The sequence below is a fragment of the Homalodisca vitripennis genome, chromosome 6 (assembly GCF_021130785.1).
Source record: "Homalodisca vitripennis isolate AUS2020 chromosome 6, UT_GWSS_2.1, whole genome shotgun sequence".
NCBI lineage: Eukaryota > Metazoa > Arthropoda > Insecta > Hemiptera > Cicadellidae > Homalodisca > Homalodisca vitripennis.
In genome coordinates, this window is record NC_060212.1 from 72,377,572 (window position 1) to 72,391,630 (window position 14,059).

General features: G+C 32.2%; 1 protein-coding gene across 1 annotated transcript in view; it reads left to right on the forward strand.

The window, feature by feature from the left end:
- The window catches only part of LOC124364429, a 207,755-nt gene extending 195,689 nt beyond the window's left edge, over positions 1-12,066 (forward strand). The window contains exons 3-4 of the mRNA XM_046819922.1: positions 1,850-1,957; positions 11,527-12,066. Coding sequence (XP_046675878.1) covers positions 1,861-1,957; positions 11,527-11,933 — 504 coding nt within the window. The 5' untranslated portion in view covers positions 1,850-1,860 and the 3' untranslated portion in view covers positions 11,934-12,066. The remainder of the gene's footprint in view (positions 1-1,849; positions 1,958-11,526) is intronic.
- Positions 12,067-14,059: the final 1,993 nt, after the last annotated feature.

Genomic DNA, 14,059 nt, shown 5'->3' on the forward strand with positions numbered 1-14,059 from the left:
CAGCTAATTTTTGGATCCAACCTACAACCTGCCTGTATAGTGACCTTGTACTTCTCAATATCCCCCCTCTTCCCTTATCACTTCAAACCTTTAGTTATTTAACTAGCTCTTAAAACACAATATATGATGAGAAAGATAGACTGGTCTACTATTTTTTCAATATTCAAAGCACTTTTAATATGCCATTTATGATCATAGTATTACACCAGACTTCATTTCAAAACCTATATTTTATCAATAGACAATTTATAATAAACTCAAAATGCTACAAGTTTAATTAACAATATTGTCTTCGACATTGGTCTACACGTACGTATATTCCCTACATGTGCATACAGAGTAGTTAAAACAGAGACATTGTTACATAACATTTACAGAATGTTACTTCCGTTTTCCAGTAGATATATCCGGTTATATCCGAGAGCACTGGGGCGTAAAGTGAAAGGCAGTACACGAGACAAGTATCTCCACTGCGGATAAAACATATAGACGGTTGACATTTAAAGGTTTTCTCTGGACAGATATCCACAACCGGAAAGCTTTTTTATGTAATACTACGTAGTAAATGGTTGAGGCAAGTCATTTTGTTTTTAGGTTACTGTTTAATACCTATGCTTTCTAAGGAATACAAAGTTACAATAAACGTTGATAAATTAGTAGTAATGTTGAATGAGATCAGTATAAATGTTTAAAATTTCAAAATTCATTACGAATACCTTATGATTAGATTATGGTCTCTAACATCTTTAAAGATACCTTTAAAATTTTCACTATATTTTCTCACACTTTCAAGACTAGTAATACACATTAAGGCCTCTCGAGTCAATACTCAGCTCTCGATTTTGTGACTTGAAACGCTCTTAAGGCGCAGAAATAAAATATTGTCTCAGACTTATAACATTGATTTTGCAATTTATTTTTCATCTGTATGCGTAGTATGTACATGTTTAAATCTCACACTTTTGTACTCAACTTGTTTACAAATGTATTTATTCTCTTGCCATTGTCATAATGACATTTATAGTACTTAATAATAAGTAAATATTAAAGTTGTTAAGTGACACTTTTACGTAAAAGGTTTATATTTTTTACAACCGTCTTGGTTTGGTTTGGAGTCCCGTACAGTATTTGGCGTTTTAAAACTTTTTGGGCTCCGTTCCATTTAATTAATTAACTTTTCCAACGACCGACAGTTTCATTTGTACTGGGATAATGGAAAATAACAAAATCACTCATATTTTAAAGGGTCATAAAAGAAAGACGTGGCGTTTTATAACACCTTGGCGTGGGAGAAACCTTAATTTGAGGATGAACATCAAGTAGCTTACGAAGGCTATAAATTCCAACTATTAGTTTGTACAACATTTACATAGCCATAAAGTTGCCTGTGTAGATTATTAAGATAATTATTTTTAGAAAATGCAGTATAATAATACTTACAACACCTTTATTTCATAAAGTAATAGATCAATTTATAAGTGATGTGCTTTGTAAATTAATAACTAATAACATTAGTTAATTAATGTAGTTAATATAAAGTTATTAACTTAATTTTTATTATCAAGGATTATACTTATGAGGTCTGAATTTTATTATCAAGCATAAATCCGGATTCTTTCGTTAGTTATACTAGCGACTTGTTATAATCTGGAATACATTCATGGACTTTAATTAACGTATAAAAGTCCATAAACGTTATGAACGTAATGTCAACTTATAGTTAATAAAATATAAAACCCCTCTCAAATTGTGTAATTCGAAAGTTTACAGATTTTGATTTTAAACTGTTTTTGTCAGTTTTTCATGCTTATTCTTAAAATACATTATTTGTACCTTTTTTTTGTTCCAGGAGGCGGAAGGATGGCAACGCTCTTGATGACTTTAACAGCTGCTCTTCTGATGGGTCTTCACCACAGCGCTGGCTCTCCCACCGAGGTTCATCAATTTTTTCCAATTCGTAAGTTCATCTTTAAAACCAGTTAAATTTTCTTTTATAAATATTGTTAATAACGATGGATGATTTAAAAGGATAATATAATTAAGTAAATTTTCCATCGCTATATGTCACTAGGATAGTATGCTTGCTACGTTTCGAGGATTTAGCTTTATCTTCTTCACGTGTCAAAAACCTTTAAACCTAATGTTAAACATACAACAAAATTTAAACCTGATGTTTGTGACGATGAACGTTCCAAAGTCTAAACTATTGACAGAAAAATTTCTAGCTGTCCGAAATATATACATACATTAATATATACATATATAGTCTATATATATATGTATATATATATATATATATATATATGTATATATATATACATTAATATATACATTATCCTTTCAAACTTAATAAAACATTTATATATTATGTTATTTAAAATCTTGTCTTAGGATAGGCAAATACTCTAGCAAAATTGCTTCTTAACTGTAACCATTACGCTGTAAGCACCTTTACGAAGAATATATCCGTACCTGAACAGTTGAATAAATAATAAATTTCTTGAGTATAAACTAATTAAACAATGGTGTTTAATTATTGAGGCGAATTTAGACACAAAACACTCTACCACTCAATCCAAAAATGACATAAAATGTTACTCAATACATAAAATGCAGCACTTTATCAACACTGCAATAAGTATGAATAAATTAATCACTTCAAATTAAAGTTTTGTTCATCAAGATTTTTTATTACCTGAGCGGAGTGAAGCTTATCAATCGAGGAGCAGGAAAATTGTAATTTTTTGTCTCAAAAACAAATTGACTGGTATACTTGTAATTTTGCTTAATTTTTTTATTATTTAGGCAACGACTTGATGATGGTGCGTATGACTCCTTAGCATTTGGTTTAGGCATTAATGAACTTGATTTTACTGGTTAACATGAAGAAATACATTTATAAAAAAACTTATGTACAATCGTATGTCATTTGAATATTTCACGTAGTAACACATCAATTCGACACAAGATATCTCGAGAAAATATTAATCTTTAAACTTAAAAGTATACAGTATACATTTCTAAATATATAAGATTTGATTTCCCAGGCTACTGTTTCCTATAACATTATTCAAGATCTCTATACTTGAATTTTAGGATATAAAATGACAGAGTTTATGTTAGAATTCTCAAAGTAGCAATGATGGGAAATCACTATATTGAGTGTACAATGTTCAAAAATTGGTATGTCATCTGCATATAAGAGATATAGGGAGTTTTAAAAAATCGGAGATAAAATATACACAGAAGTATTACATTGAGATCTGAGGAGAAGTTTTAGAAACAGAACACCTAACAAGACTCTGTGCCATCGGCTCTCTAACACTATTCTCGAATAGACAAGTACGACCGACCCTACCAAGTCAACACAGCCATTTGAGAAACCACCCATTTTTAACTTGGAGAGAGTAACGATACACATAATCAAAGCCTTTAAGAAATTAAATAATGTAAAACTGCTATCCTGTCTCTAATTTATCGTCATGCATCGATGGTGTCTTTTCTTGTCAATGTCTCAAAGTCATAGCTCAGACATTGCTTGGTCGTTATAAAAAATATAATAGACTAAAAGTTTAAAAATTTTTTTTTTTTTTTTTTTAGAAAACGTAAGTTATTCATATCCGAAGCCACACAATTTTAAAGGCAATTTCACATTTTAACTGACCTAATGGGATTAAATAATAAAGTCCATTTTATACATATTAGATATATTAGTACTTTTTTGTTTCGATGTTTACATTCCTACTTGCTCAAATGTCCAAATACATTTTATATATATTTTTATCATTGTACCTTTAATGTTTGTATGGTTGTCTCCCCACAAAATAATAAACGACCAAAAAAAAAACTGGACAGTAACTGTTATTGGGTGGTACACACAATTGGAAACCCAATATGAACCGCGAGGGAAATCTGTGGTGAAATTACTGTAACGATGCTGCGTTGGCGAATTGACCGCTTTTTAAATAATCGGACGGTATTTTTGGCGGTTTCCATGTCTGTAGTTCCTGAAATAATAGCAGTATAATATTACCTAGTTACAATCGAAGTTTCCTCCTCCTGTAACGATATAGTTGAATTTTTATGTACGAGTGATGTAGTTACATAATGATATAATTATAACTCCTATATTTCGCTGTTATAAAAATAGAAACTTTTTATTAAGTTTTTTATTATGCTTTTTACTACGTTAAATATCAAATACTGAACAATAAACCTTTCTAAAATTGTTAAACAATACAAAATTTGTTTTTAAATTCTCCTTTAAATATTAAGTTGCTAACAGTTTGTCATTATTTTTGGAGATATATTCACAAGATATATTCTTGTGCTATACATTTACTCAAAGATAAAATGTATTTTAAATAAGTTAACGTATGAGATGAGCATGAATAATTTTAAATTCGTTGATAAATATTATAAGAGTATTAAATATTATAAGAATATAACTCATTGTTGGAATTCCTAAGGTTTTGGTCAAGTCATTCACCTTGATTGCCCAAAATATTATTATATATTTCTTATTCATGTTCTTAAATATATCTTACATGTTTAAATACTCTATAAATTGAAGATAATTTTGTAATTTATTTTGATACAGGTTATTTCTTCGCAAGTGGATCACCTACTTTCGTGTCATGTTACCAATTGATTGCACCGAAAAACGGTGATTTCTTCGAATAGTCTCAATTTTGTAGCTCTTCGTAACATTAAAGTAACTAAATTAAATCGTTTGTAAGATCAGTTTGAAGTTGGTAGTGTTTTGGAAAATATGTATTTATTAGATCTTAAAGATTCAATAGTCAGTTTCAGTGTTGTACTTTAATTATAGTATTAGATTATTACAAAACAGCTGTTCAAATACTGTCAAATTATGGACCATTTAGTTTGCATGTATAATACGATACCTTCCACAAAATAGTTATTTATTAACCGATTTTTACAAATTAAGTATCCTTAGAAATAAAAAGTTATTTAAAAACGGTTTTGTGTTTTATGAAGTTTTGATAAAAACAGTGGTTTAATAGATATCTTATAAAACAAAATTAAAAGGCCGCTATTTAAAAAATATTGTAACTAATTAAAACATAATTTTATTCTAATACAATGTCTATGACATGCCAAATGGGGTGATATCGTCAACCCGTTTATCAAGTTTTGCAACAATGGTAAAAATAACAAATATAAAATTGCTTACAGATAAAATGGCGTATAGCTGCTAAGCGATATGGTACTTGGAAAAATATTTTTAATTTTTCGCTTAGAATCACACATAGAATCTGAAAATGCATAGCTAGTGCGACCTTTTTTTTACGCCTTGTATATGTACATAATTTTGTAACAAATATTTCAAGCATCGTGTTAAATGCTTTTTGTTTGATATTTTATGAAACAAAATTAAACAGCCGCTATTTAGATAATATTATAACTAATTCAAAAATAATTTTATTCTAATACAATTTTTTTGACATGGAGCCGTTTATTAAGTTCAATATAAAGTTCTCAAATTACCTTCATCATCAACTCCTTGTAAACTAGGAGTTATTGATCCATCGAGTCCAGGATAATCCAATATAAAAATTACTGAGATTGGTTTTGAAAATTGTTCCATGCTTCTAAAATTCACGTCAGAAGCATTAAGATTCGTTCAATGTCTATCAATATAAAATAACAGTTTGCTCAAAAACCTTTTTATTTACTCTAAACTTTACAGTATTCAATAAACGGTTATGTTTCTAAAACTTTAACACGCTTTTACAAAACATCTTAAAACCAATGGAAATTTTTTCAACTTTAAGATACCATGTTTACAGTTCATAACAAAAAAATGCAGGCTTAGTTAAAAAGGAGCTTTCTCAATATTAAATTCCATAAGGAATCTCGACATTTCAAACTCTTATATCCCCGTTATTAAGGGAAACTACTTTTTCAATCGACGATAATAATTAAATACACTGTATTACGTAAAAACATAGTTGAGCATGGGTAGTGGTAGTTCTAAAATTTGAAATGCATATTTTTAATTGATTCCTCCATGTAAATATTGCTGCCAGATTTATAGTGTCCACGATCACTTTAAAAACAGGAACCCTGTATATACACCACACCACGTGCCGAGTAATAGGCTTCACTCAAGTTGCTTGCAGCATTTCAATTTTATAGGTAATTTAATTCTTCCTATATCCTGCGTAAAGACAGAATGATGGGCTGATCAATCATACAGAAAAGTGATTTTTCCATCCTACCGGTAGACAAAAGAGAAATTGTGCCAGTCAACTGAGTGACAGCCTTCGATAACGCTCAGTCAAGTTCAGATATGCACCACAATCGCTATCGTCTAAGTAGGAAAGAAGGATAGTGAAAAATTGTAAGTCTACAAATTAAGTTGTTTTCGAGATATCCTGCGAATAATTAAGTTACAGGTGTTGCTTATGTCACGTGTTAGTTTGTCATATGGTTGTACTCATTTTGTTTACACATTTTTTGAGATTTTCTCGTTGGTTACATATAAGACCAATTTTTTATAATGTTCGCTAAATCTTACTCATATTTCATGGAGTACTTATCAAACCTTAATCGAACTCGATATTGTCTATATAGAAATGAAGCGTTGTGAAAAGTTGCAAGTATATAGATGTGTTCGTTTTAAAGTTATTGGTAAAGCAGATATAAAACGAAAATTAAATATTTCCAATCCCTCAAGTGATAAGCTTCGCTAATGCTTTTCTAATAATTAGTTTTGAAACATCGACCTCATATTTCAAATTTGTTAATATATTATATAATATTTTCATTCTATTTTGATTACATTGTCTGGTTTATTGCAATGACTGTGTGTTACGCAGTGGATCGATAATATTTCCATCGTGTTGTAAGTAAATATTTAATGAGCTCTTCCCTCAACAGACCATGTTTAATATAGGGGTTTCAATGAAATGAGAACCTGAATGGAGAATCTCGTGGTAATTTTAATCAGTGGTTGGACAAGTCAGATCGTGTCCGCACATCTGTGTGGGAGGACGCGGTGTTCTGTATCAGAAACACGTACCAAAGCGTAGTGTGTTCCGACTGAATTGAGGTTTGTATCGTTTTGTTACCATCGATTCTACAGATTCCTTGTTCTACTTACACACCAGTGGCATAACAAGAACTCAACCCTTTGTCTTTAGTTGTGTTTGTAATTCTCAGTTCAATTACTCTCCATAAATATAGTTGTAATTGTACAATAAAATATATGTGGCATTGAATATGACATTTATAGTGACATTTAACTAGACGGTGGTATTATAATTTATTAGTCACTATATCTAAATATTGAAGATGGCTTAAAGTCACTAAATAAACAAACATTCCTTATGATCTTTTATTATTGTGTTCATTCATAAATAAATAAATAATGTATTTTTATATACAGGAGTATTTCATCGTAAATTGCTGTAAGTAAGTAGATTAGTGTGGTTAGTTTACCATGTGCTTGGTACTTACTCTTTCACTTATCTTTACTTAAATAGACGTAAGGTAAATACATTTTACGTAACATCAAAAATGTCAAAAGGTTTTTACTTTTTGAATATATTACCACGTATGTCTCCACTATTCAAGTATTCATGGAAGATACTCTGCATGTGGAGCGCTTCGCTCTACATGCTTGTCGAATTACTAGAATTCCTCATATTTTGCCACTCGAGTATATATTTTGGGCAGTAACTACAAATAGGTTTCCTAATAAAATAACGGTTTTCCAACCTTTGACCAATTTTTCTACTAGATCTTTTTAGTTATATTTATATATTGTTATGTATATATATTATCATTTAATATCTATATTTTTAACTGTCAGCTTATCTTCTATATGATGCGCTATGATCTTTTCATGCTATAAAGCTGTTTTTTCAATAAATTAAAGATAAAAGCTTAAATTTTAAATACTAAAAGATTTAAATTTTTAAGCTGTAAGTAATTATGTTTGTAAAAAACATACGCAACCTTGCAGAATCCTTTACCTAAAGTACAACAACTTGGTACTAATAAAAGATTAAATATCGGTCAAATGATGATTTTATAAATATTCAATTCACTAAATTTACATTTTTTTAGAAAATAGCTCCGTAAACTGACTACGTCTTACATTGGTTAGAAGGTAGCAAAAATTTCTATTCAAATGATATATACAATTTTTTTAATTAACAGTCAACACTTCGCTCAGTCATGTTTTAACACTGTATATAAGGTTCGTATTAAACTGTTTATTCATGAATAATTTACAACGAAACCTCTTCAGTAAATTTCTATTTCACTTACTATAAATAATTTAGGCGGGTAGTTCATAAAATATATTTAAACGCGCAGTGTTACATTACGCTGGTCAAAACGTTGTGCCAATAAACTTAATTTATACGTTATTTTGCTTAATTTAAAGTTCACGTATGATGATTAGCAGTGAATCGTCAATTCACTTCAGTATAGCAGCTAGTTCTAAATAAAGCCAGAGTGTTTTATCAATATTGTCTAGGCATAATCATTGTCAACATTTCCTATTTATTATGAAGTATCATACTTGAATTTTATGTATTTTCTTCGTAAGCTATAATATTCCTAATCCTAAGTAATAGCTATTCACAGTTAATGAAAGTTTCCTGCAACAGTACGTTCTTTTTACCATAACTTATTAGCACTTTTCATTACTGCTTTAAAAAGTTTATTGCTCTGTACTTTACGTTCTGAGACTTTGCAGTTCCTATTTGAGGAAGAATTATTATATATACTTTGCTCTAATAAGTGCTCGTCACCAAAACTTAAATAAGTACACATAAACTCAACTTTAGTTATGCTTCAAGTTGTTTGATTAAAAGATTTTATTGAACACATAAAGAAACAGTTATATGGCAAAAGTTGGGCTCTAAAACAGGAAATGTGTTACTTTCAAAATCCTACTGCAAGCTTCTTGTTTACATCTACTTTAGACCCTATTACCATGCAATTCTTCAGCCTCAATCTTTAATTTCAAGTACAGCAAGATCTTACTACCTTTTTAATAATACAGGTATTCATCTTTCATGAAACATTTTTCTATAATCTTCATTTTTAGAAATTTTAGATAATGAATTGGGAATATATTTATTTATTAATAATACAGTATTTATTAACTAATATTCATCATTAAATACAAACTTGCACAAACTTTGAACTAAAATAATATGAAAAATATACGAGATAAGTAAGAAATTTAAGTTTCTTACACGTGAGTACATATATAAATTTAAACTGAGTTCATCTATTCAGTGTTTAATTGAGTGTTGAATCGTATGTATCTTTTTAAAACTAAACATGCTTATACACTTTGTTTTCTCTCTGTGTGTACAACTGGTAAATATACCAAGATGACATATTCTTACAGATATTCTTAAATATTCTTATCAGAGCGTCCTGAAGATTTAAATCTATGTAGTTGGACTAAAATCGGTTACTATACATGTATTGGGGTTACCCTAACCCCTACTACCACCCCCAGGGTAAATGCTAAAACATTAGATGTTACTTCAAACCGATATTTTTATCAAAGTTCTTTTTCAGTGTTGTTGCCTCATCCCTCCTGAGACCTCTATTCAGATAGAAGAATCGATTATATTTAGTCTTGACAAGTCACCCTCACCAAAATGTTCCAGTGTACTACAGAACATTGGTTTGGGTGGGCTCTGCCCTTCATTTTATAATGCTCTCATATCCTTTCGCTCAACAATACTTTCATCTCTTCCTAACACAAAATTAAATATAATTAATAAAATCGGCAACAATTGCCGTTACATAATATTCAACGTAACCCATTTACTATATTTGACATTTTTTTACATTGACCAGCATAAGCTAATTTTTTCATATAGTCTTATCTTAAACAAACTTATACTATACACACTCAGGACATTCTCCTTAGAGCATCCATTTGCGGCTTTATCCTTACTCTAAATCCTTACGTTTGTTACTTAATCACACAACCAAGTCCGTCCTTCCATTGTCCTACACTTCAATACAATGCAACAGAGACATTCCCTTAAACGATGATTTTAAGTGCTTCCGAAATATGACTGTTCCTCGATCCTTCCTCTGTCTGCTTAATTCTGTCTCCTTCCCAGCTAGTTTACAAATTGTATACTCGAACAATTCCTCAGTAGGAGATATTTCCTCACAGCAAGATCCTCTTAAACTCCTCTCAAAAATCCTCATATTTCTTAAGTGCCTTCAACACATTTCTGGAGCTTTATTCCTGATTTCATCATACATATACTAGTTTAGACTGATGCTGCCACTACCAATCACATACTGGATTGTATATTAGTCAAATTACACAAGTGTATCCATTCCTTACATCACATCTTGCCCAAGTTAAAAGTTGTCCCACTCCTTATTTGATCTTGATCCTTTGGATATTCGTCATCAGACATTATCTTCAATAAACTTTTCCACTTTTGCAAACATATCTTCTCCTTCCGATTTCTCATTTGGACAACTACCACTTTCTGTCTTGCAGTAACCATCTAAAATACTTCCCACTTGTTTGCTTTAAGCACCTATCTTATAGCTTCTCATTCCTTTCATTTTAATTTAATGACCCTGTGATCGCTTAGTCTCTACCTTTACTCACCAAATACTCATATAATCCCTCACATGTACAATTATCAACTTTTTATCTTAATAAAGATATATAAAAGGGGGCTATATCTAATAAGATATAGCCCCCTCTCTAATTTGAACTGTCGACTAATATCTATTTAACACTGTCTGTCTTTCCACTATTGCAGACTCTTCATACTTTCCCCCACCCTCTATCAAAAACACTGACAACCACTGCATAGCCTGTATTAATTTCTTCTCCAATAAGAAAGCTCCGGCAACTTATTCCGTACACCATATTCTCATTCCACTTACCTACATATCCCTCAAGACTTTTCCAATTATTTTCACACAGTAATCATTATACATTAGTTATTAATACCTACCAATTTTCATAACATCTACCAAATTATTGTCAGGTTTATCATTAACGATGACAACTTTCACCCCTGATACGTTCTGTAACACCCTGCACTTGGTACTGGTTTACAAACATGATGTTTCCACAGGAACGAAATATCACATTCAAGCTCCTTTCTTCCGCTAATAATTCCATTTTTTTACCGAATTACTCCTCTTCACATTAATGTATTCTATCTAAAGTACCACGGTAGACACATTACTTATATTTCCTCTCATAATCGTTTTTATTCAGAATCATATTTTACTTGGCATCATAACATCCTAAGTATTGCTCACTGTGGAACATTACGCACTTTAATCTCTTAATTTACATCTATAAATTCTTCGAAAAGCCCTCGTTAAATGCAGTGCACGAACTCCATCTTGATTCACCCATTACAAAACCACCACCATCAACACCACATCATGTCTAGGTTTCATAAACTCACCCCAATTTTTTATTGTCTATTACAAACCAAATAAATAGCCCGCTAATCTAAATTTATTTGTCCACAGCTGACACAGCAGTGGTGGAGACAGAGGAAATAGCACCGTCCCCCGGTGAGCTGGACGATCTGGCCAGCTTCCTGACCGAGCTGCTGATAGAGGACCCCTGGGAGTACGTGGGAGATCCCCTGGTCTACATCGGTGGAGAAGTGGAGGAGGAACCGGAGGAAGGCACGGTGGCCATGCCCTGGAAGAGATCCCGCTACTACCGGCGGTACCCCTGGAAACGGCAGAACGGCAGGTATAACGATCCCGACGGCTACATCTGCAATCCTTCCAGGGACGATGTCTTCCAGCTGCTGGTGGCGCTCCACGAGGCTAAGAACGGCAAGGAACGGACCGTACACTTCTGCAACCGTCGGCGACCCGCGCGCGCTATTTTCACCAACATTCGATTCCTGGGCCGCAGAAAGTAACTGGCGTGGACTCTCTCATCTAAGTGTTGAAATCGGACTCTCACTGTGTGTTGTTGATATCTGTTGAAAATTGTCAATAAATATACATTCGGTGTTCCGCATTCTAATGTTGCATCTGTTTTTAAATATATTGTTTTAAATAAGGAGTGTGATTCAGTTGTGTTCCTTCTTCTGTTGTTGTGTGGCCTTTCAATCAGCGGTAAGTAGGCAGTTTTCTTCAAGGATCTTCATAGTTCCAAATAGTTTTAGATGATTGGCAAATATTATCTGGATTCCCACGATTTTTTCATCATCACTCATCTGAAATTTCATCGTAAAGGATGTCGACGCTGAGATACGTGTGCCGTTTCCAGGGGTACCATCGCTAGCAGCCCCTTTCATGTGCTGACACCGTATCTTGTCTTCTTTATAAAGCACGAAATTTTCTTTCGCTCATTGAAAACGGCAAACACGCAAGTAAGTTCAAAACGTCCTTATGTACCTTTTGCAGCATGGCCCTTCTCAGCCTTTCTTATATTCTTGCTTCTACTGATATACCAAGCTATCCCTATGCGTTTTGAAGCACTTGCCGAACTTGAATTCTCACCCAGTCTCCCGCACGCCTCATGCTTCTAATCTTCACTTATGACTTTATTCCCAAAATCTACACTGACTTGTTGATTTATGTGTCCCATAAATGTGTCCCGTGTTTTTACAAGATTTTCGTACACTGTGTGCCTTTACCTTTCGGACACACAATCCATAATATTGTCTTTTCTCACATGCTCACAGATAATTTGTAAATATTTTTAGGGTGAAAAATTATCACTACACCCGATAAGATTTTTTCATTACATACTTCTTACCTTGCACTCATCTACAGTTAAATTACCCAGGTTGTCTCATCAACATAGCTCACATAACATGTCATTACTCCATTTTATAGTGATATTCGGACTTTGATAACATTTTTTTGTATGTCAATACGTACTAAACAATAGTCTTAGACATATGATATATTATGAGCTTCCATAAAGCCTTTAGTTTATTCTATTGTAATTTGCATGATCCAATTTTGTCTTATATTAAAATTATTCCATGCAGACTTCTAAGTACTTGGAATAGTCCAATTTTAAAATTATCTTTTTTAATGCTTTAAGGTGGGGGTTTTACATATTAAACATAACAAGCATGCTCATAATTGAAACAGAAATGCTAAAATCGCACTACACAAATTGCACATGAATTCAATATTGTGTTTATATTTATACAGCTCGAGTAACTAGAGATAAGATCTGACTTGACTTGTCTCTGAGTATTACCTACAGTATTGTGACAGGTATTGAGAAACTGCCATTGATGTCACCGCACCCTAGCAGACTGTATACAATACAGATGACAATAACAACGATATAATGGTAACTGCTATATAGCGGTAAGAAACTCAAACTGAACCATTTTAAAGAAGCATAAATTACTTATTAGAAGCGCTAAAACTGCTAGGATAGTAATTTAAATACTATAATTTTAATGAGTAATTGAAAATATTAAGGTTTGTTACGCTCCTTGCTCCAATATATATTATGTTGTGAAATAATACAGTTCTCGGGTCTTTTTCGTTTAAGGGCCAGCACCTTACAAACATACTATACCTGACTGACAGTGCATTTAATAGTTTTTTTTTTTTGTGTTATTAGTTCGTAGGGCAGTAGTCCAGGTACTACTTCTAATATAAACTCGTCTTATCTTATCAGTGATAAACGCGGGCCGCTTATCTTTTGCCTGTAATGAAACCTGCGTTAGTTCTGTGAGTTATACTTAGTTTTTCTTGTTCAATAAAGCGTGGTGAGTTGATCTGGGCTTGGACTTTGCAAGCTCGAGTTAATCTTTTTTCTAAAAGAGCAAGCAGCGCAAAGCGCTGCGCAGCGGGCAAGGCATCGCGTGATCTGAGTTTTGAATAGGCAAGCTAGAGTCTTTTGTGCTGGTCCTTAAACGAAAAAGACCCCAGTTCTCTCTAAAGAGCATTTAAGCTGTGGTTTAATTTTTTATGTTTAGGTGCAATACATGTCACACTTTCTGCTCATAAGAGTATTTAGTATACCTCCTTAATATACTTGAATCGGATTAATTCCGCGTTTAATTGTTTA